General features: G+C 40.4%; 1 protein-coding gene across 13 annotated transcripts in view; it reads left to right on the top strand.

The window, feature by feature from the left end:
* LOC130142038 (adenomatous polyposis coli protein-like) overlaps window positions 1-25,455 on the top strand; it is a 130,736-nt gene that overhangs the window by 77,769 nt on the left and 27,512 nt on the right. For 12 of the 13 annotated variants that reach the window (XM_056323442.1, XM_056323443.1, XM_056323439.1 and 9 more), the window contains 3 exons: window positions 12,565-12,648; window positions 15,749-15,853; window positions 23,929-24,027. In XM_056323442.1, the coding sequence (XP_056179417.1) occupies window positions 12,565-12,648; window positions 15,749-15,853; window positions 23,929-24,027 (288 nt within the window). Of the gene's footprint in view, window positions 1-1,895; window positions 7,108-12,564; window positions 12,649-15,748; window positions 15,854-23,928; window positions 24,028-25,455 lie in introns of those variants that run through there. The other variant, XM_056323448.1, reaches the window with a different exon arrangement.

The following is a 25,455-nucleotide window of genomic DNA, read 5'->3' as shown; positions in this document are numbered from 1 at the left end:
ATCAAGGAAGGAGCCGTTGGGCAAAAAGCAGTTATTTTGGGGCATCCGTTTACTCCTCACCTATCATTTATACCTTTAACAGCTTCCCACAAGCGGACATCCCAATTTCCCTCATGAAGTTTCAAAAGTCGTTTTAAGAGACCATTGGTCCTTTCTACAATTCCATTAGCTTGCGGATAATACAGGGTATGAAACACCCATTTAATCCCTTCGCTTCGTGCCCAATCCTGTACAATTCTGGCAGTAAAGTGGGAACCATTATCAGATTGTATTTCTCGTGGCTTTGGAAAAGTTCCAAACCATTCATGCAGCGCTTTCACAGTGTTCTCCCCCATAGCCCTGTTAAAGGCTTCTGCTTGGACTAGTCCTGATGTTATTTCCACCAGCACAAAATGTTTTCCTCCCAATCTCTTAAAGGGGCCAATATAATCCACCTGCCAGGCATCCCACAAGCCTTTACCCTCCCTTAAATGTAGAGGGTCATCCTCTAAAGGGTGCCTCTCAAGTCGTCTTCGACATTGTTCGCAGGCTGATATACAGGTTTTACACATTTCTCTGGTGACGGGCCAGCCTCGGGCAAGGGCTTCACGGTACAGATCTTTAGCTCCTGTGTGTTTGCATTTTACATGCAACCATTCTAACAGGCATTCCCAGTCTTCTGAAATCTGGCCCTCCCATACAGGAGCTAGCCTTGCTAACTCATCAGCCCGGTTATTCCATTCTCCCACTGACCCCCCATCTATCTGATGGGAAGCTACCCAACCTACAGCAAAGTTCCCTCGGCTAGCAATACTTAAGATGTCTTGCCATTTTTCCTTTTGCCACACTGGAATCCTATTAACCTGCCATTCATTTTGCTCCCAGAAAGGAAGCCATTCAGTACATCCCTTAAATGCAGCATAAGAATCAATATAAATGTAAACAGGAGAAGTAGTTTGTGCTTCGCGTTGAAAAACGCTCCATACTGCAATTAATTCACCAACTTGTGCACTACCCTCTCCCTCTGTTATAATTTGCTCATTGGAAGAGGTATGGAGTGCTACTGCTCGGTATTTCCACACTTTTCCTTCCCTTTTGGCAGAAGCATCAGTAAACCAAGCACTAACTGACTGTTCACAGGGGGCCACCTGAATGACTGAGGCAGGTTTATCTTGGCCCTCGTCCAGGCTCTCTACTTCTTGTATAGCCAGGGTTTTTTAAGCTCCTTCAGATACAAAGAAAGTGTTACAATAGTGTTCAATCTGAGCATACCACTTTTGTACTGAGACTTTCTGGGCCACCCCGTCAGGGGGAGGAGTCCCGGTAGTGACTGTTTTTATAACTTTAAATGGGCCTCTCAATATAATGGGCCAGTGTTGGTCCCCTGCAAGGCCACAGTTCCTGCCAGAAAACCTGTTCCAGTATGGGATCTTCTCCACAGAGACCACATTTTCTGCCAGGAGCCTGCTCCAGTGCAGGCTCTCCACAGGTCCACTTGCTGTGGTGTGGGGTCCTCCACAGGCTGCAGGTGGATATCTGTTCCCTTGTGCTCCCTCCATGAGCTGCAGGGGGAGAATTTGTGTCACCACCATGGTCTTCACCACAGGCTGCAGGGGAATCTCTGCTCATGCTGCTGGAGTACCTCCTCCCCCTCCTTCAATGACCTTGGTGTCTGCAGAGTTGTTTTTCTCTCAATTATTCTCACTCCTCTCTCCCAGCTGCGGTTGTGCAGTATTTTTTACCTTCTTAAATGTTATCACAGAGGTGCCACCATCTCATCCAAGAGTCTTCATGATAACACCTTAATGAGAGCAATTGGCACTTGCTGTTCTTTGATATGAATCATAGAAACATAGAATCATAGAATGGTTTGGGTTGAAGGGACCTTTAAAGGTCATCTGGTCTACTAGAGAGGCTTGCTCAGAGCCCCGTCCAACTTGACCTTGAATGTTTCCAGGGATCGGGCATCTCACCACCCTCACAGTAAAGAATTTCTTCCTAATAACTAATCTAAATCTACCCTCTTTCAGTTTAAAACCATTACCCCTTGTCCTATCGCTACAGGCCCTACTAAAAAGTCTATCCCCATCTTTCTTATAAGCCCCCTTTAAGTACTGAAAGGCTGCTATAAAGTCTCCCCGGAGCCTTCTCATGTCCAGGCTGAATAACCCCAACTTGCTCAGCCATAGGAGCGGTGCTCCAGCCCTCTGATCATCTTTATGGCCCTCCTCTGGACTTGCTCCAGCAGGTACATGTCCTTTTTATGTTGGTGGCTCCAGAGCTGAACACAGTACTCCAGGTGGGGCCTCATGAGAACATACTCGAGGGGGAGAATCACCTCCTTCGACCTGCTGTCCCACGCTTCTTTTGATGCAGCCCAAGATATGGTTGGCTTTCTGGGCTGCAAGTTCACACTGCCAGCTCATGTCCAATTTTTCATACACCAGTATACCCAAGTCCTTCTCTGCAGGGCTGCTCTCAATCCCTTAATTCCCCAGCCTGTATTGATACCGGGGACATGCAGCAACCTGGCAACAGAGAGATCATCCAAGAGGCTGGGCAAGGTGGAAAGCTGTTTAATCTTCTCTGTATCTATGATGGCTACTCCAAAAGCCCATTGGTACCCCTTTGGGTCCTTGAAGTACCCTCTCCTGAGGTAGTCTATGCCAAGAAGACATGGGGCCACTGGGCTGGTCACCATTGGGTGCTTTTGCTACTTGTCCCCTATTAAGCTCACCTCAGCCTCCAACACAGACAACTGTTGGGATCCCCCTGCCACTCCAGAAATCCAGATGGGTTCTGTGACCTTATACCCTCATGGCATTAGGGTACACTGTGCACCACCATAACCTTGTACTCGTTTGGGTCTGATGTGCCAAGCTATGAATCCACATAGTGGAGTAAACCCAGTTCTCCCGTTCCTCTTCCTGGCCAGAGTCAGGGCCTCTCTACTCCTGGTCAGAGCATTCCTTACCTCGCTCCTGTAATTGCAAAGCAGAAGTCCATTCAGTCCATTCATCAGGAGCAGAAGTAGGATCAGCCCTTCTACTCTGTCTGGGGAATTGCTCAACATCAAACAGAGCAGTCATCTTCCTGGATGGACTCTTTTTGGATGCTGTTTTTTCTTGCAATTCATGTGTGTGAGCTTGTAGGTTTGAAGTAGGTGCACCGTCCCAATTCCTCATGTCCTCCCTGTGGTCACACAGATAGAACCACAGGGTGTCCCACAGTTCCCTTTCCCTTGAGCAGAAAAAGGCTGATTCCATATGGCATTCTTGAAAGCTGAGACACCACCCTGCAGGGACAAGGAGGAAGACATTTACTTTGAATTGTTGGACCTGTTGGGACAGTTTTTCCATAGCTGAGACATAGGCCCATAGTGTTGGGGAGGATGAGAGTTTCTCTTTGAATTGATAGAGCTAGCAGGCCAGTTTATCCACAGTTGGTGCCTCAATGTCTGTCCAGTCCATTATCATCAGGGTGCTGGCGTACAATGTCAGTATGTTCCAGTACAAACTTCCACCACATGGACCATGTGTGCTAAATTTCATCCAGATCTTTGGAGGCCTGGTTGTTGTCCAGGTTGCTGTAGAACACCACAGCTAATTCCCCCAGATACTGGGCACCTCCCTCAGTGGTGGTCTACTTGCCTTGGTAGTTTACAACATCTTTCTTTTAGAGGTTACCTTGCCATCATGTTTGACAGGAGTCTGTTGAGGCAGAAGGCTTGGACGCAACTTATACGACCAATGTGATCAAGTTAGTGTCACTTTATTAATAGACTCACAGCAATTTATACTCTACAGGTGCTACTAATAGACTCACAGCAATTTATACCCCCAGCTAAAAATACACACGCTACGCAGGCTTTGTTATGTAAAAGGTGATAGGTTAAAACTACTCGTTCACACGCTTCCATCTCCCCTTATGATTGGTCCCGGTGCGGCGCCCACACGCTGCTCCCCCCTTGTGCAGGCATCCTGTTTTTTCTCATCTTTCTGTCCGACTCTCTTATGTCTCTGTGAATACACAGTTTCTTTGTCTCCCTTGGCCTTGCATATGTCCTTCACAACAGCTGCAGCTTGTTACAGTTTCGGCCTGCTCAGCCTGCTATTACAACACAGTTACTTGGTCTGGATTGCTCGTGATATGTCCGTTGTCTTCCAGCCACTCCACAAATCCCCCTTTTTTGTTTTTGAGCAATCCAGACCCCTTTTATCATTCTGTTCATAGTTCTCATAAAGCAATTCCACACACAGCCCAATATCATTAAAAAGATTACAATGGCAATTAATACCATTATCCCATGCAGAAACAAATCTTTTAACCATCCAGTAATTCCTAAACTCTGTAGCCAGTCCATTAACCCATACTCAATCTCTATAGCCTGTACATTTTTTCTTAACTCAGCAAGCTGCTTATGAATAGAGTTTGAGTGATCAGTCAAATTCATGCAACACTTTCCATAGTGCTGTTCACTATAGGCTACTCTCTACTGTTCATGCTGTTTCCTTATCTTCTAGAGGTGAGATCACATTCCTCCTTTGTTTCTGTCTCATCCTAGTTTCTTCTCATACTCCCTCAAAGTTATTTACCTCTTTGCTGCAGGATCTCAGCTGCACATTGTCAAAGCAAGGCCAAAGCTGCACATTATCAATGTCAAACAACCCACTGTCTCTGTTCCATACAATTCTACAATTCTCCCCGCTTTTTTTTTTGAACAGCTAGTACCAGGTTTGCCATGTTCTGCAGGGCCCTTGCAAACATGACAGCAACCAAGGCAATAGCAAACAAACAATACTGCCAATTGAGTGAATGGATGCCAAAAAGGCTGACATTTTCTCAGATTTTGGTAACATGTTGCTGCAATGGGGCGCCTAAAATCCACGCAGCACATACCATCAAAATCCTCACAGCCATGTCCTTGAGCCAACAACAAAAAGCAGTGGCAAATTTGACTCACATTCTTAACTGCCTACCAAACAAGGTGATTTAACTCTTTAATGCTTTCCCTGCTGTTGCTCTGGATAAGAGAAGAACCGCTGCAATACGTTCCCATCAGTTCCATAAATCAACTACATCATTACATGCTTCATCCAAAGTTATATTGCATTTAAGCGCATGATGCTTATCAGCATGTTCACGTGTTGATTTATGTGGGTGTCATGGTCCCATCATAACCTCCTACTACATTAGCATCTACATAAAGACAACTATTGACATTGAAAGTGCAAACAACATCAACTTCTTTTGGATTAACATTATACAGAGGTAATCAATTATCCCAAATATCAAGGCTTTCAGTAAGATTCTTCATTCCTCACATACATTCACTTTTTTGCAACAATGTCTGCAAATCAGGAAGGGCACACCAAACAAGGACTGGTTCAGTAAGGAGACCACACATTAGTTGTTGGGTTGACTGGCGGCAGCAGTGCTCCCACGGTCTGGCACGCTAAGCTCAGGCTGCTGCATGCTCCACCAGGCTCAGGGCAGAAATCATTCATGTAGTTACATAGCTATACATCACTACAAGCATGCAGACACCTATTACACACTAGATAACCATGTTCATCTTTCCTACTCTCCTTCACAATACCCAGCTGTTCTCTCATCTCTTGTTAGGTCAGACATTCTCTTCCTTCCTCTCCTATATCTCTCTTCAGACATTCTCTATCCTCCTCTTTTTTGCTTGTTAATTGAGACAAGGCAAAGGTTGTGTGTAGCTGGGTTAAAAGTGTTCCTAAATGCATTCAGATACTTCAAAGTTCATTCCTAGTCATGCAAAAGCACAGGTAATCAAATGACATCGTTAACTAATATAATAGACATAGCATTCATATAATGAAGAGCACTGAGATAATGTTTTCTTATTTTATTTAATACTAAATTATTAAATAATATATTTGTGTACAATTATTATAATTAAACTTATTATTAAATTATTGTTTATTTAATGTTGCTTATTATGTAGTTTACAACCATTTGTCTTCTATAATATTAAACTGTTTGACTTCTTAATCATACAATCACAGAATGGTTTGGGTTGGAAGGGACCTTTAAAGGTCACATAGTCCAACCCCCCCTGCAATGAGCAAGGACATCTTCAACTAGACCAGGTTGCTCAAAGCCCCATCCAGCCTGACCTTGAATGTTTCCAGGGATGGGGCATCTACAGCCTCTCTAGGGCAACCTCTTCCAGTGTTTCACCACCCTTGTAAAATTTTTTTTCTTTACATTTAGTCCAAATCTACCCTCTTTTAGTTGTCCCAGTTTAACCCCAGCTGACAACTAAGTACCACACAGCCACTCGCTCACTCCCCCTTGGTGAGGTGGGGGAGAGGATTGGAAGAGTAAAAGTGAGAAAACGCATGGGTTGAGATAAAGACAACTTAATAGGTAAAGCAAAAGCTGCTCATGCAAGCAAAGCAAAACAAGGAATTCATTCGCTACTTTCCATTGGTAGGCAGGTGTTCATCCATCTCCAGGAGAGCAGGGCTCCATCACACGTAACGGTTACTCAGGAAGACAAATGCCATAATGCCAGATGTCCCCACCTTCCTCCTTCTTCCCCCAGTTTATATACTCAGCATGACGTCATATGGTATGGAATACCTCTTTGGCTAGTTCAGGTCACCTGTCCTGGCTGTGTCCCCTCCCAATTTCCTGTGCCCCTCCAGCCCTCTCTCTGGGAGGACTCAAGAAACTTGACTTAGTATAAACATTACTTAACAACATTCAAAACCATCAGTGTGCTATCAACGTTGTTCTCACACCAAGTCCAAACCACAGTATTGTACCAGCTACTGAGAAGAAAATTAACTCTATCCCAGCTGAAACCAGCACATTAGTTTGAAACCATTGCCCCTTGTTCTATTGCAACAGGCCCTACTAAAAATTCTGACCCCATGTTTCTCATAAGCACCCTTTAAAGTCTTGAAGGGCCACTGTAAGGTCTCCCTAGAGCCTTCTCTTCTCCAGGCTGAACAACCGCAATTCTCTCAGTCTTTCCATATAGGAGAGGTGTTCCATCCCTCTGGTCATTTTTGTGGCCTTCCTGTGGACCTGTTTCATCAGGTCCATGTCTTTCTTGTACTGAAGACTCTGGAGCTGGATGCAGTACTCCAGGTGAGTTCTCACCAGAGCGCAGTAGAGGGGCAGAATCACCTCTCTTGACCTCCTGGCCATGCAAATCTGAGGTCTCTTGTAAAATACCAGTAATATGGACATTTTCTTGACATTTTTTGCCTTCCCCTTATCATCTTAATCTAAGTAAAGCTCAGCAATAATCCTACTGCTATGCTTTGTTATTTTGTGTTCACATAGCAGTGAGCATAATTTATATTCATTCAGTGATTTACTGACTTTAGGATCATTTCCGATTCATTATTGAACAAATTAAATTATGTTCTTAGAGTTTTGATTGCTGTTCATCAAACTTAACACTATTGATTTCTGATTCTTCTTTGATTGCATACCTCTATTGTATGTTTATCTTTGGCCTGTAATCCCTTTGGGGCAGGAAATATGTTCTTTTTTCTGCTTGTGCAGTGTTTGGTGCAAAATGGTTGATGGATCTCCTGAAGTCCCCTGTAACACAAATAATGAATAAGCAGAGAGAAGAACGTTCTGATGTTTAAATCTCTGGACTAAAATTTGGCAGATATGGACTGAATTGTTGTTGTTTTGAGAACTTCACCATTGATACTGGACAAATCATGTAATCTTTACTTGGTTGGTTTTTTTTTTTTTGGGGGGGGAAAGCCCTGCTTTTAGTGTCACATATACATACACTCAGTTTCTCTCAGTGCCCTTTATTAAATAAATTACTGGTTAACCAGAAAGAAACTCAGTTTGGGGAAAGTTTAAGTAATTCTTAAAGACGAAAAGGAGAGATGTGTTCTGTTAGTTGTGCATCACCTCACCAATGTATAGTTATTCCCAGTAATATTTTTATCTTTCTAATACTCTAAGAATTTCCTGATGCAGGAGAGAAGGGGAATGAATTATATATCTGCCTCATGTTGTGATGAGGCTTCTGTGCATGTAGCTTTCAAATTTTATTGGCTTTTTTTCTGATACTTTGCTTTACAAATAAATATCTAATTTATAGATTAGTATTTTTAACTCCACTGAGTGTTGGTGTTTAGGATGCTTTTCCCACAGCTTATCATCTTGCATGTTTTAAAAATTCATTCTATTCTTAATGATTATATTTTTTCTATGTTTCTAAAATATCTAGATTATATTGTGTATCTGTTAACAATATACATGGCATTTGCCGCTTTTTAAAAAGTATACCTTATTTCAATTTTAGATTATAAAATGTTAAATAAGGCTGATTGCAATGCTGACCCTTTTTGTGTCCACTATATTCACAAAGCCTCTCCTCCTTTAGTATAGCGTTGTAAATGCTATGTAGATAAAATGATCAGGATTTTTCTTTTAAACTATACATTCATTTTTAAGCTATCCATCATACAAAAAATATCCTATTTAATCAATTCAGTGCTTTGTTTCTGTCCTGATATTGTTTGGCTAATTATTTTATGCCTACTTCTAAAGTTCATTTTTTTTTCATTCAATTTATTATCAGACTGATGGAGGGATATATCACTTATTTCATTCACTTATTGTCTCACAAACTCATAATGCATCCTGTGCTCAATAGTATAATTTACATGGAGTATATGTATCCTGTGAAGTTCAATTTTTCAACATTCCATTGACTAACCACAGAATTATTGCAGGGGGAAGTGTCAATTATAGCTATAAAAGATTCACATCAGAAGTATCTATAAAATCCCAAACAAACCAAAGAAGCAGTATGTAGGGTTTTTTTGCTAACCCAGTAAATACTTCGGAATTTGTAGGAACAGAAAATATTCAGAGGCTGTCCATAGGCAAATTTCTCTAATCATCGTAGTAGCTGAAAATAATTAAGATATTAATGATTTTATACCTTCAAAACAATCTGGATATATAAATAACTCTCAATTCATAGAATCATAGAATCATTTCGGTTGGAAAACACCTTCAAGTCCAACCGTTAACCCAGGACTGCCAAGACCACCACTAAACCATGTCCCTAAGCACCACATCTACACGTTTTTTAGACACCTCAAGGGATGGTGATTCCACCACCTCCCTGGGCAGCCTGTTCCAATGCTTGACCACCCTTTCAGTGAAGACATTTTTCCTAATATCCAATCTAAACCTCCCCTGGTGCCACTTGAGGCCATTTCCCCTTGTCCTACCACTTGTTACGTAGTAAAAGAGACCTTCCTCCGCCTGCCTACAACCTCCTTTCAGGTAGTTGTAGTGAGCAATAAGGTCTCCCCTGAGCCTCCTCTTCTCCAGGCTAAACAACCCCAGTTCCCTCAGCCGCTCCTCATAAGACTTGTCCTCCAGACCCATCACCAGCCTCTTTGCCCTTCTCTGGACACGTTCCAGCACCTCTACATCCCTCTTGAAGTGAGGGGCCCAAAACTGAACACAGTATTTGAGGTGTGGCCTCACCAGTGCCGAGTACAGGCACTGTACATCATTTCCCTTGTCCTACTGGCCACACTATTTCAGATACAAGCCAGGATGCTCTTGGACTTCTTGGCCATCTGGTCACACTGCTGGCTCATATTCAGCCAGGTGTCAACCAGCACTCCCAAGTCCTATTCCGCCTGGCAGCTTTTCCAGCCTGTAGTGTTGCGTGGGGTTGTTGTGACCCCAGTGCAGGACCCAGCACTTCTCCTTGTTAAACCTCATACAATTGGCCTTGGTGCATTGATCCAGCGAGTCCAGATCCCTCTGCAGAGCCTTCCTACACTCAAGCAGATCAACACTCTCCCCCCAACTTGGTATCGTCTGCAAACTTCCTGAGGGTGCACTCAATCCCCTTGTCCAGATCGGTGATAAAGATGTTAAACAGAACTGGCCCAATACTGAGCCCTGGGGAACACCACTTGTGACCAGACGCCAGCTGGATGTAACTCCATTTACTACCACTCTTTGGGCTCGGCCAGCCAGCCAGCTTTTAACCCAGCGTAGAGTACAGCTGTCCAAGCCATGAGCAGCCAGTTTCTCCAGCAGAATGCTATGGAAGACAGCATCAAAGGCTTTACTAAGGTCCGGGTAGACAACATCCACAGCCTTTCCCTCATCCACTAGGCAGGTCATCTTGTGGTGGAAGGAGATCAGGTTTGTCAAGCAGGACCTGCCTTTCATAAACCCATGCTGTCTGGGCCTGATCCCCTAGTTGTCCTGCACGTGCCACGTGATGGCACTCAGGATGATCTGCTCCATAACCTTCCCCAGCACTGAGGTCAGGCTGATGGGCCTGTAGTTCCCCGGATCCTCCTTCCTGCCCTTCTTGTAGATGGGCGTCACATTGGCTAACCTCCAGTCTGCTGGTACCTCCCCAGTTAGCCAGAACTGTCGATAAATGATGGAGAACGGCTTGGTGAGCTCCTCTGCCAGCTCCCTCAGTACCCTCAGGTGGATCCCATCCAGCCCCATAGACTTGTGCATGTCGAAGTGGAGCAGCAGGTCAGTAACTGTTTCCTCCTGGACTGTGGAGACTTCATTCTGCTCCTCCTCCTCCCTGTCTTCCAGCTCGGGGGGCTGAGTACCCAGAGGGTAACTGGTCTTGCTATTAAAGACTGAGGCAAAGGAAGCATTAAGTCCCTCAGCCTTTTCCTCATCCTTTGTGGCAATGTTCCCCACTGCATCCAGTAAAGGATGCAGGTTATCCTTGACCCTCCTTTTGCTTCTAATGTATTTGTAAAAACAGGTTTTGTTATCTTTTACAGCAGTGGCCAGCTTAAATTCTCGCTGGACTTTTGCTTTTCTAATTTTCTCCCTGTATAACCTAATAATGGCATCCTTGGAGTCCTCCAGAGTTACCTGCCCCTTCTGCCAAAGGTGGTAAATTTTCTTTTTTTTCCCCTGAGTTCCCGCCAAAGCTCTCTGTTCAGCCAGGCTGGTCTTCTTCCCCACTGGCTTGTCTTTCAGCACATGGGGACTGACTGTTTCTTTGCCTTTAAGACTACCTTTCTGAAGAACGTCCAGCCTTCCTGGAGCCCTTGGCCCTTCAGGACTGCCTCCCAAGGGACTCTGTCCACCAGGCTCTTAAACAGGCCAAAGTCTGCCCTTTGAAAGTCCAAGGTGGCAGTTCTTCTGAGCCTGTTCCTTCCTTCTCCAAGAACCAAAAACTCTATCATTTCATGATTGTTATACCCAAGACGGCCTCTAACCACCGCATCACCCATCAGGCCTTCCCTGTTTGTAACCAGCAGGTCCAGCAGGGCATCTCCTCTTGTTGACTCACTCACCAGCTCTATCAGGAAGTTATCTTCCACACACTCCAGGAACCTCCTAGAGTGCTTCCTCTCCGCTGTGTTGCATTTCCAGTGGACATCCGGTCGGTTGAAGTCCCACTCGAGAATAAGCGCTAGTGAACACGAGACTTCTCCCAGCTGCTTGTAGAATGTTTCATCTTCCTCTTCATTCTGTTTGGGTGGTCTATAACAGACTCCTCCCAGGATGTCTGCCTTGTTGGCCTTCCCCCTGATCCTTACCCATAAACATTCAGCCTTGTTACTATCATTAAGCTCTAGGCCAGGGGTCCTCAAACTTTTTAACCAGGGGGCTGGTGCGGATGAAGGGGCAGGCAGTCATCTGCGGCTGCTTGGTTTCCCCCCCCAACCCCCAGCGGGGGGTGGTTCTGTAAATACCGGGGGCCGGATTGAGGACCCTGGGGGGCTGTATCCAGCCCGCGGACCGTAGTTTGAGGACCCCTGCTCTAGGCAGTTGAAACACTCCCTGACATACAGAGCTACCCCATTACCTCTCCTTCCTTGCCTATCCCTTTTGAAGTGTTTATAGCCATCCATTGCAGCACTCCAGTCATGTGAGTTTTCCCATCACATTTCCGTGATAGCCATTATGTCATAGTCTTCCTCCTGCATGATGGCTTCCAGCTCCTGTTTGTTGCCCATGCTTCAGGCATTGGCATAGATGCACTTCAGTTGGGCTCTTGATGTCGCCTCCAACACTGGCATTCTGCCCTCAAGCTCATCTCTAACAGGCCTGGGTTTATCCCCTTCCTCCTTCTAATCTAGTTAAAAGTTGTCTCAATGCGTCCTGCTAACTCCTGACGTAGGATCCTTTTCTCCCTTTGAGATGGGTGAACCCTTTCTGTTGCCAGCAGGCCTGGTGCCTCTGTAAGGCAAGTAGAACTCTAACATTTGAGATGAAGATGAAATAATTTGCTAAAAACCTGCATAGAATGTCACATTCAGAAATAGGAAAATTGTGCAATTTTACTGAAATATTATTATATACCTGGGCTTGTACTGTGTAACAATATAATATTATAACCAAATTAGTTTCAGTTTTATTAAAACCCCATGTTTTCAATCATGCCTGTTTTTTTATTGTCAAGAACATTTGTGGAATTTCCTCATGAATGAAGTAGTTCTGTTTTGCAGTCAGCTATATTTGCAATGAACTCCTGTCATTGTCATTTTGTACAGTAAGTATAAGGATTTATTTTTTTAAAAATCATACATGAAAATACATTTATTTCAGGTAAGGGTGATGAGGATTCAACAAATAGAGAAGGACGTTCTTTGTATACGACAGCTCCTGCAATCACAAGCAGCTGAAGCAGAGGTTAGTGAGCAATTTCTTGCCTTCTTTTGATTATAATATGTATCTTTTTAAAAAAGCAAATCTACTTATATGAGTATATTGATGGGCAGCATTATTTGTATCAGCAAGTGATGTCATGGTTCATAAATTACTCAATATTCATAGGCTGGAGCTGCCTCGGGAGTAAAATTTGGTAGCATGTTACTTGCTCTGTTAGCAATGAACTGAGGGTGGAAAATTTGGAATATTCTTTATGCTACTGTTTAATTTTAATCAATAATTATATATCAGTTAAAAGTTTAACTAGCAGTTTCAATAAAAAGGTCAAAGTGCAATGTAATATAAAGGCTGAAAGTTTGATTTAGCAACTATTTTTTAATGTCTTTCTAAATATGAATCTCTGATAAGCAGCTTCATGGTCTGCCTATCTTTTGAGATAAGAAAAAAAGGGCATATACAGTTTCTGTCAGACTTCACTAGAGGAGCCTTGCATGTTTTTATTATTTAAGTATTGGGTCCTATATTAAGAAGTAGAAGATAATGTTTCCTGTACATGGCAAAGTCCATAATAATAATTGTCATCAACAAAAACTGTACTCACAGTGGGAATTAATTTACAAGCTCAACTCTTTCTCATACTTGTAAATTAACTATAAATTGTATTTTGGACCTGCATATTTGATTGTCTTTACTCAAAATAACTACTGTGAAAGTTCAGGGAAACTTTTGAATTATTAAGGGATACAGATTTTTCCCACTGTAGAAAATAAATTATTTCACAATTCTAGTTTTTTGGGAAACATCTGGTATTGTAAGTGAAGCTGACAGTAGTGTGTATAGTTGAAGTTGTCTAGTCTTTTGACATGCTAGCCAGTCTAGCTGCAGTTTTGCTTCATTTATGGCCTTGATTGCTGCTTTTAAAAGTCAGTAAACGTTTTTGAGAATTATCAGTTTGTTTTCCTAACCTTTTCATTTAATTCTGTCAGCACACTTACTTGTGGTAAAACATAGGTTTGATTTTTTTGAGAAATGACTTCTACTTTTATACTAAAATGTTTGTATAAGTCTCCCAAATCAAACTAGCAGACTTGCACAGTTGCATTAAGCAACTGAATTAAATGACAGTAGCATTGGGCTTTGTGGTCTGAACAGTAATGGGGACTGACAAGACGTTATAAAAGACAGTTTTATTGAACAGTAGGAAAGATGAGCAACAATGCACCCATATGGTGACTCACCCAATCACTGACAGTAAACACAGGATCATAAGCGATGCCCTGGTTCTGGTGGACTGCCAGGGACACTTGGTGTCTGGGTCATCTGGCAGCAACAGCTGATCATGGAAATGCCTTTTGACTGCGAGTAAGAGTCGCACCACTTCTTGGCTCCACCAATGGCAGTGTGATTTGAGAAAATCATACCTTACATGAATAATGTGGGTGACATCCTGCATATGCTGCCCATGTCAGTCAGGGGGCAGGGTGTCAGGAGGCAGCATGTTAGGCTTCCAGTTTCCTAATAAAACTTTTATGTTTTATGGATAGAAATTGTTGCAGAGGTATATAGCAACCACAGGGAAAGTACAATCTAGTAGATGTCAGAAATAGGCAATTATACGATTTAATCTCTAGCTTTGTTATGAAATTAAACTTTGTGCACTTCATAAGTAATTTTTAGCAAAATTACATATCTTCCCTCCCTTTTTCAAATAACCTTAATTGAGCAGATACAGTAGATCACATCTATTAAAGCTTTTTTCTAAAGTAACAAGCTCCTCTATTAGCTATAAATCTTCTTTGAATTAATATATTTAAATGTCAAGTATGTAGTCCGGAGACATCTATATTCTTCAGCCAGAAAAATAAACTAGGATTCTTATTCTCCAGCAGTCATTTTTCAATGGTTTACAAAAAATTTTAACATCCTTTTTACTAAGCTGTTTTCTCTGTATCTTGGATAATAGCCTCTTCCTATTAGACATTCTTTTAAGGCAAATCATGCTGATTAGTGCTTTGGATTTTAAAGGTATTTGTTACTGATCTGGCCAGTGGCCAGTGTGGATTAATAAAGTTACCTATGATGGTATTTCTGTTTTGCCAGATGGTGTAAGACATACTTATTTTTAAATAAATCAAAAATATCTTAAAAATAGTAAAATTGCTTAGTACTGAAAAGTTATCAGTATAAACCAATATAGCCTCCTTTAGTGTAAATGTGATACACTTGTTAAATACACTTAGTCTTTACTACACAGTATGTAGGTCTTGGCTAAATTCAGGTCATTGAATAGAAGGCTAATAGAATAGTGATAAGAAAAGAGAAGATACTCTTCTGTCTTTAAGGTCTAGGACTATAGTCCAGAAAGGTCAGAGTCTTGTTCATATTCTGCCATGGACACTTAGTGAGCAATATTATTATAGTATAATTTTTTATTTTCAGATAACTCTGCAAGACATTTCTTTGTATGTCTGTCATTTTCTCTAAAATCAGTGGTACTCTTGTCATGTGATATTTAGAGAGAGATGCCCATCTTTATTTCAGAATGAAAATACATTTAATTTACATTTTTTTGTTCCAGCATTCAATATTAAAGTTGCTGCAACTTTTCAGTAAGATGAGAGGAAAGCACAACAATTACCAATATAATATACAGTTTTTTTCTACATAGAACGTCTGGTTTGTTATTGGACAGATATAATTAGTATAGTTTTCAAAACAATTTGAGGATATTTTCAAAACATGTTATGAAAGCTTTCAAAATGTTTCTGAATAAAATTGCCCAATTTATTATTAGTGATCTGATTTGTAATTATTTATTTATTTAAGTTTAGAGAGAAGATGATAGTGATGTGAGCACAGCTGGTAGAGAATGGTGTTTCTGTCTCACAGAAATCCTTTGTCTTGCTGGACTATAATCGTGAAAGGACATGCTTTGCTTTCATCTTGCAATTTTTCTAAGATACTGTCTCAGCTGTTAATTATTGAAGCTAAGGGTTATGAAATACAAAGCACTACTCAATGGCTGTGCAAAGATACAGCATTGATGCATTTATTGTGTAGAGAGCTTTGAATGTTAAAGTGTACTTCATTTCTGTATATAATTTCATACATGTATTAACAGAGGGTGCCTCAAAGCAAGCATGATATGGGCTCCCATGATACAGAGAGGCACAGTGAAGGTCAAGGAACAGCAGAAATCAACATAGCAACTACTGGTACTGGTCAGGTAAATTGATTTTTTTCTGTGTTAGTATAATTAGATACTTGAAATGTGCAATGCTTATATTTTGGTATATACCTTATTATGTTTGTATGCCTGTTCATTTTTTAAAGTTTTATGCTTGTCTTCATTCCATCTGGAAGTGAGAAAATTTCTTGTATTTATTAGAAAGAAATGTTTTAATAGGATGAAGTGTAAACATTCTGTAATGCAAGGAGCCGTTTTCTTTTATTTAAATGATTAATGAGCCTAATACTAAGAAACAAATAAAAAGAATTACTATAGAAAATGTATTTTATTCTAGGTGAACCGTAATATTAGAAGTATGGTTTAATTATGGGAAATTGCTCAAAAAATCACTTGAGAAATTATCACTGAAATATCAGTGATTTTAAAATTAAAATAATCAAATGGCAGGTTTATATTTAATTTTTTGTTAATACTATTTTAGATAAAGCTTTGAAACAGTATTATCAATGAGATAATCTGGATGTGTGCTGGAGGATTATATAAATGCTTTTAAATAATCTTTCATTGTCATTCTTTTTATTAGTGAAACATATTAGCACTGTAGTTAGAGGGCTACATGAAATTCTTTAATTTTTATATTAATATTTTTGCAAGTTTGAGACCTCTTTCTTTGGCTAAAAATACTTTATTTATTTATCATGCGCTAATTAATGTTCATTCACTTCATAATCTCCAACTGTAGCTGAGACATTCACATTAGCAATTTGGGCTCTTAAAACTTCATGCTATAAAATTGATCGTTTAATTAATGTGTAAAATATCTGTGCTACTTTAGGGAAGTAGAATTATTTAGATCCTTCTGAAAGTATCCTGTACAAGAAGATTTATCAGAAAGAATATATTTTCTTGTTTGGCTTGAGTGTTTACTCTGATTCAACATTAAGCATAGCCCATACTTTTGCTTTTGAAAGATATTTGATAACTATTTTGAATTAAGTTCTCTCTGCTATATTTGAACAGTTGCTTGATACTCTCACTCTAATTCTCATGACAGCTTTATTGCTTGGGAAAAAAAATAATCACTGCTGCTTTGGAGCTAAAAGCATAATGCATTTAAATAATTGATGCATTGTGGCTGTATTTTCTTTCTTGATTTTATGAATCGGGAGTTATTTTGGACAACAGATATTTTACAAGGAAGAAGGGATTCCCATATGCCTTGGCAGACATTACGCAAGTAGACAATTCATCCATTCTTCATTTGAGGTTTTTTGTTTAGGATTTGAGCAATTTTGAACTTTGCCTCATTATAATATTTAAAGCTTTTGTATTCTTTCCTCCTGGAAGTTGATAGATCCAGGGCTCTGAATCTGTGTTCTAAGAGACATCTGAGGATTATTTACTTTTAGGGCAAGTCCAGAGACAGAAGGCTTAATAGATTTAGCATAGCATTTATTTCTGATAAACCAGCTCAATATACTTTGATTCTTTGAGCAATCACTATGCAGTGGAGTGCAAAAAGTTTTAACTGAATAATTTGGGGCTAATTGGTTTTGTAGTCATATGAGAAGTGCTAATTGAAAATTTGCCAGTTGAAGAAAGGATTTTTCAGGATACAGCCATGTCCCTTTTCTGTACCATCTTTCAGCTGTCTTCTCTTCTGTCCCATTATGCTTACTATTCTGCCACTGCAATGAAATTTATTCAAACGTTTATTTCGCAAATTTTATAAAGAAATTCAATGTGTTATTTTATTAATAAAATATGCCACAAACAGGGAACACAACCTGATTGACAGAGTAAATAACTAGTATAGTACAACAAACAACAAGTGAAAGAGAGGAAAGTATAAAAAAGAGAAAACAAGATCAAATAGAAGGATAGGAAAAGATTTGGAAAGAAAAGGCTCTACACAAGAAGAGGGTTCATGTAAGTCTGTAATGTTCCAGTTTCTCAGATGAATGTCTACTTTTTTGAGATTACCTTTCTCACTGGGTCCTAAAGACTAATTGCATTTAATTTGGTTCTCCTGGCATCCTCAAAGTAGTAAGGTCAAAAACAGGGGTCCTCAGACTTTTTAAACAGGGGGCCAGCATGCAGACAAAGTGGCAGGCAGTCATCTGCGGCTGCTTGGTTTCCCCCCCCAACCCCCGGCGGGGGGGTTCTGTAAATACCGGGGGCCGGATTGAGGACCCTGGGGGGCCATATCCAGCCCGTGGGCCGTAGTTTGAGGACCCCTGATCAAAAAAGATGGCTTTGAAGGAAATAGCTATTTGGATCAAAGTTGATACCATTTTTTAGAAACAATAGGAAAAGTATGTGCGGCGAATGAAGAGACGGGACGCAGCTTGATGCAAGCAAATGTCAATTTATTGTACAGAAGCACGAGTTTTTATACACTTTCAGAAGCTGCGCGTTTTAAACAGATTGGTTCTTGAAGCTAAGCATTGCATACTAGGCAATCCCTGATTGGTGGTTAACTACCAGCAATTAACAGCAAGGGGTTACCTTTCCTTGGCGCCGCCATCCGTTTCCCACTCCCCTGTGCTCTGTAAACACGTCTCATTATGTTAATTGTTGTCTAGACAAGCTCGAGCACATTCCCCTCAGCTAACCGATTGCCATGCATGGTCCTAGTTTCCAGACCGCTCCTGCATCTCCCCCTTCCTGTTGCACAAAAGAACCCCTGAAACCGAGCAAAAACAAGGCACAAGTAATAGAACAAATAAAAAACCAACTAAGGCATATTATCAATGTCAAAATAACCCACTGTCTTTGTTCCGTACAATTTTACAATTTCCCCTTTTTGTTTTTGAACAGCTAGTACCAGGTTTGCCATGTTCTGCAGGGCCCTTGCAAACATGACAGCAACCAAGGTAATAGCAAACAAACAATACTGCCAACTGAGTGAATGGATGCCAAAAAGGCTGACATTTTCTCAGATTTTGATAACATGTTGCTGCAATGGGGCGCCTAAAATCCACGCAGCACATACCATCCAAATCCTCACAGCCATGTCCTTGAACCAACAACAAAAAGCAGTGGCAATTTTGACTCACATTCTTAACTGCCTACCAAACAAGGTGATTTAACTCTTTAATGCTTTCCCTGCTGTTACTCTGGATAAGAGAAGAACCGAATGACACGTTCCCATCATAGCCTCCTACTACATTAGCATCTACAGAAAGACAATTATTGACATTCAAAGTGTAAAGAATATCAGCTTCTTTTGGATTAACATTATACATAGGTGGAAGGGCTCACCAAACAAGAACTGGTTCAGTCAAAAAGTTCGAAACATAGCATGCCTTCTCTGAACATACCTCTGGGGTCATTCCCTTCATTCCCTCTCTTTTTTATGCAAAGAGAAACACTTTTACCATAACAGAGAAGCCCCTATTTACATCTCTGAGCCCGGACACAAACCGCAGCTGTATGCGCCACCAGGCTCAGGGCAGAAATCGTTCATGCAGTTACATAGCTATATATCTCTACAAGCGTGCAGACACCTATTAAACACTAAATAACCATGTTTATCTTTCCTATTCTCCTTCACAATACCTAGTTGTTTTCTCATCTCTTGTTAGGTCAAATAATTCTCCAGCTTCCTCTCCTATCTCTCTTCAGACATTCTCTATCCTCCCCTTTTTTGCTTGTTAATTGCGAGGAGGCAAAGGTTGTGTGTAGCTGGGTGACCATGAGCTGATTTATGTTACAATCAACTAAACACTGAATACAGGAAAAAAGGTATGGGAGACATAAGGCAAACATCAATAAGGTGGTTAAAGATAATTATAATAAATCCTGTAATACTTTTGAGTCATGGCCCAAAGTTTCCCAGCCGTGAGAAGAGACCAAAGGCATCCCGCCCCTGGCTCTGTTGCAGATCTTTGTTTTAAGGCTTTTGAGTTTTGTATACTTTTGTAAATTAATTCACAGTGGTCACTCAGATTCACGTAACACATCCTATCAAAGTCTTCACACTTGTGTCCCTGTGCTAATAATAAAAATCAATAGCAACTCGGTTCTGTAGCAACATGATGGACAGAATCAACATCTGTTAATAAGCCAGAAAAAAAATATAGTATTTGTAGTATTACTTTGTTTAGCAAGCTAGCAGCCTAATTTACTAAGCAAGTTAAAAGCGTGTACTATTCTTACAGAAGAGATTAGAAAAGCAAAAATGTGTTATATGCTGCATTCCAGAACTCAGCCTGAGAATTACAGTCTGCTGTGAGTTCTGCGTTACAATCATTTGACACATGTTGGGGTTGCGATTGTGAAAGTTGCCCGTTTACAATTTTCATTGACATTATCACAGCTAGTTGTTTTAAAAGCAACCCTTGAGCTTCCTCATGTTCGACTAGTTGCAAAATATTCTGAAGCCAATCAATCAAGTTAGTATTAAAGTTAGTGACTCTCTAGGACCCTGCAAGACTGTGGCAAGACTCCCACATCCTGACTGCCTTAATAGCCATCTCATTCATTTGCAAACAGTTGTCCCTGGGATACCTTGCCTGAGTCACAGAATCGGCACAGTTAATTGCTCCAGCCAACTGCTCATAGTTAACAGCAATTCCCCGATTAAGGTTTTCAGTCAAGGCCACTACACATAGCTCACAAAAATCAGATAACCACATCATATACTGTATCAGTTAGTACCATACAAAGCAATTAACTTCCAATCACGCAGTGTGAGTGTATAAGGCTCTGCCATCACTTCAAGAAGGGACATAGCAAATGTATTATGAATCCTCCCTTCCCGCACTGCTTTGCTTAACCCTTTAACAGCCTCGTATTGCACAGGCTGCCACTCTGCAGGTTGATTTGTCTGACAAAATACTGAACATGCCCTAGTGACTCCCAAAACCCATCACTTAAGTGTTTCCCACTTGCATTCCTGCCACCAATCCCTCAGACCCCCTTTCACCCTCCCCAAAAATACAATCAATGCATCAGGAGAGACGAGGGGGTGGGGAAAGGTCTAGCTCCTTTTCCAGATCTATAGGACCTGGATCAAAGGGTTTATCAGTGTCAGTGAAATCATTGTCCGAGTTGTCCTGTTCCCGTGCTTGCTCCTGTGTTGTGAGGGTCGCTGCAGTCAGTGACAGAAGCTTTGGGGGCAGAGGAGGTGTGGACAGAATCGCCATCGCTGACGGTGTCTTGAGAAGAGTCGCGCTGTCGGTGGAATTTACAGCTTCCTCTGGTTTAGCACCATTAGTAGAATTAGTCCACGCTTGGCAAAGAGTAGTCAGAATTTGCCACCAAGATGTTAAATGCATTCCCGACACGGAGTTCCCCTCCGCGGCAGCATCATACAATTGGCTGCTGTATGTACACACTTTCATTTCTTTCAAAGTCTCTAAAGTTTCTTGGCTGCTCACCTGTCTCGATGCATACAGGTGTTGTCCTCGGGGTTTAGGTTGTCTGCCTGGTCCAGCCAGCAAGACGATCGTTCAGCCAAGCCGTCTCCTCCGGAACGCAGCCCTCTTCCACGAGCTGTCTTTTTTATCGACCAGTTCCATCCTTATTCTTCCAAGGCTTCGGAACACCACCATAGGGGTCACCATTTGAGGAGATTGAGGCACGGACTCTGATCTGACCCTTCATGAGTCCATATACGTCTCTTTCTGGGGACGAAGCCTGATTCCCCATTACGGATTTCCCACAGCTCACCTCTCAACTCCGGAGGGATTTCAGGCCGGCTCCTGCTTCCTTTCAGCAGATCATTCAAAGTTCTGTGGGATTCGCTGCATGTCGCTCAGATAGGCGATTCGAGAGCCCTTCACGTCAGATCCTTAAACGCATCACGTCGGGGTCACCAATTTGCGGCGAATGAAGAGACAGGACGCAGCTTGATGCAAGCAAATGTCAATTTATTGTACAGAAGCACGAGTTTTTATACACTTTCAGAAGCTGCGCGTTTTAAACAGATTGGTTCTTGAAGCTAAGCATTGCATACTAGGCAATCCCTGATTGGTGGTTAACTACCAGCAATTAACAGCAAGGGGTTACCTTTCCTTGGCGCCATCCGTTTCCCGCTCCCCTGTGCTCTGCAAACATGTCTCATCATGTTAATTGTTGTCTAGACAAGCTCGAGCACATTCCCCTGTGCTCTGCAAACATGCCCCATCATGTTAATTGTTGTCTAGACAAGCTGGAGCACATTCCCCTCAGCTAACTGATTGCCACGCATGGTCCTAGTTTCCAGACCGCTCCTGCTAGTATGTTATTTCTGTCTACAGTACACTGGACTTTAATAGGTGGTGCTCCAAACTTGCATCTTTTTTTCCTTCTTGGGTAAAATGAGCATATTGAACAGTAGAATTTTGTGTGAGTGGAGAATTTTGGCATGTACATATATGAAACCTGTAATCCTCTGAATGTAGTCTGAGGTCAAGATGATATTAATGGATCAGTCACTGTAAAAATCTCAGGGTTCTTTCCCATATTGAAGGCACTGTAGATTATTAAAGTGAAATAATTTAGGAAGTCTAATGTAGTTTTTATCCCAAGCTTTAAGTCTTTCAATTTTTCCCATCCATAACAGCAAAAAGAAGTGCTTGTTTACATAGGAAATATATATTGGAACAAAATAATGTGTGAATTTAAATCATAGTAGCTGTACTTATTTAATATCCTATGCTAATACTTATTCAGGAATATTGAGGAAATGTTCTGGATTCAAATGGAGAATGAAATTAGTCTGTTTAAATATTCCAGTATGACTAGAATTTTTTTGGTTTTTTTTATAATCTCTACCAGAAATTAAAAGTCAGTAGATTAAAAGACCTGTGTCTTTAAAATAGCATACATTATTTTGTACATGGCTTTCTAAATGTCACTGATATGTTCCAGTAATATTTATGATTTTTGTAGGAGTTTGCTTCTGTGATTCCTTTACAGTTAGTGCTTAACAGTTAGAATATGAAGTAATTTTTCAACTTCCAGAGTTTATTTTTTATTTAGGCTGTTTTGTTAAGAGGCCAAACATATGATTCCAGGTAAGTATTTATTGTATTACCACCTGTTTTGATCACAGCAGGTAACATATTCACCTAGGTATATATAAAAGGATTAAGAACTCTTAGGAAATTGTGTCTTCCTTCTGTTAGAGCTAATACAGGGGAAAAATTACTTAATACAGTGATGCAGGCTCAGGACAATGGAATGTTGGGCAAACTTCAATGTAAGAAGGCACTCAGTTCAATTTTGAGATAAAATAATGCTCACCCAGTACAGCAATGAAACAAAGAGAACAATTTTGCCTTAAATTGTATACTGTTCAAATGTATTTTTAAGTACCCCAAACTGAATGGAATCTTCTTGTGAGAGAGGGACATAGAAAAGGAAGCTTCACAGACAGGAAGCAGAGAAAAAGAATGAACTAAATACACACACACACACACACACACAAACACCACTCCAAAGAAGAGCGTGAAAAGATAAAAGGGTAAAGGTGAGCGGGGTGTAAGTACACAAAATAGATTTTAAAAGGGCAAAGATGTTAATAACTGGGTGTTGTTACAATAGGTAGAAACATGCTATCTACCATAGTTTCTAGAGAAGTTACAACAAATGTCAGCATTATTTTGTAGCTTTCCATTAAAAAATAGAATGATTCATTCACCTGTGATTTGCCTTTGTAAAAGACAAGTTCAAGTAGGTTGCTCCTTGTCAAGATCAATCTCTTTCCTTGTCAATTCCTGCATATCTGATGGTGTTCTGAAGGTAGTACAGGCTTATTGCTACTCTCTGTGTAATCTGACCTAAAAGTAGAGGCTACATTTTTCTTCCTCTGTAAAAATCATAATTCAGTTTGTTGCCAAGTCCAGTTCTCTTTTTTTCTTGGTGAAAATAATTATAAAAGACTTCCATTGAAAATATAACTTGTTTGAGATTGATTTTAGGGGAAAAATGGATAATAAAATCCAGTTTAACAGTGGCATCTAAGTTATGTTGGGGTGGGGGGACCTAACTTAACCAAAATACATGCTGACAGTTCATTATTATAAATATGATTTCATCATCCAAGGCTGAAACTGTTTTAGACAATAGTTGGTATTGCAGTTAGAATTTGTGTTATACTGAGTTGTTGTTTAAATTTTTAGGGTTCTGCTGCTCAAATGGACCATGACACAGCCAGTGTTATGAACTCTAGTAATAACTATTCTGTTCCTCGCAGACTGACAAATCATCTGGGTACCAAGGTAACCAAAGATTACAAACCACAGGTTGCTAATGCTACATTTTTACTAATACAATAACCTCATTGTTTCTGTCAATAGTGCCAATATTAGTTGAATGATCAATAAGGAAAATTTGATTGCAAGAAATTGAGTACCTAAAAAACTTGCGATATTGATGCATAGTCCATTATGAAAACTAACCCTTTTAAAAGCAGTTCTTGGAATACTTTACTGGAGTCTGAGTCCTCAAAACAGATGGTGTTGCTAAGAAATGTAAATACATTTTTAAAAAAGTTATGTAAGCTCTTGATGGTAATAAATGTCTATTCATTGTCTCTATAGTAATTTAGATAATACGACATAGAATAATGGAGAATGGAAAATGCTTATAGTGACTAAAATATTTTAATTGAATAATAATTGAAAATAGGAAATGTGAAGGGACTTTGAGGAGATCATCTAATATATCTCTCAGTAATGCATTAATTTTATCAAGAGCATTCTTAACAGCACGTGAAAGCTGTCTAACCTATTGGTAAAAGCTTTAACGATAATCAATCTCTATCAGTTTTTCAATTTTTACTATTAAAATTTTTAATATCAACCTAAATTTCCTTAGCTGCAATTTCTTCTTTCTCAATGGAAATAGGAGGTACTCTTTCCATCTTTTAAAGCAACCTTTTATATATCTGCAGTGTATTCTAAAAAGTTACTGAAAAATAGAAGTGAAGCTTGATATATAATAGAGTGTACTCAAGATATACGAGCAGCATGAAGAGAGAAAAAAACAACAAATCTGTAACACACAATTGAGTTCCTGAACCACTGAAGTTTATACTATCGCTGGCATCAGCAGCAATATAGATATTATCAATGTGGTGCTGATCCCAGTCTTCTGGGAATCAGGACCTTGACATAGTATTAAATTATGTTGGGCCTTAAAACAGTGTTATGTTGTAATTTCTGCCCTTCATTGTATGTGTGCACCAAATGCAGGTGACATTAGCGAGAGTGTCTGTTTTCTACTTCCCATTATAAAGTGTAGAATTCCCAAAAGGTGCAGAAAAGGGGAGAGCTATGAATGCAGAGAAGGGTACTAAGTGTAGAAAGAAAAAGACAAATAGGTCCATCTTAGTGTGCTGTGGGGTAAGAAAAGCTTGAAATTAATGCACGTGAAGAAGGGAAAGCAGTAGTTTTTAAGCATTTACAGATGCAAAAAGAGATGTCTGTAAAGTGAGTATATATATATATTTATAAAGAATATATATATTTTAGAGTTTTTCCTGTACTACATGTGACACAAATCTGGAGGCCAGGTTTTGATAGCTTCTACAGATTTATTCTCTGAGAAAAAATTAATCTTCCAAATCTAAATAACTGTTGAATAAAGCTGCTGCTTAAAGTGTCTGTCAAGAGGCATGCATAAAGAAGACTGAATTAACTCTCATT

The sequence above is a fragment of the Falco biarmicus genome, chromosome W (assembly GCF_023638135.1).
Source record: "Falco biarmicus isolate bFalBia1 chromosome W, bFalBia1.pri, whole genome shotgun sequence".
Lineage (NCBI taxonomy): Eukaryota > Metazoa > Chordata > Aves > Falconiformes > Falconidae > Falco > Falco biarmicus.
This window is presented reverse-complemented; position numbering and strand designations above follow the sequence as displayed.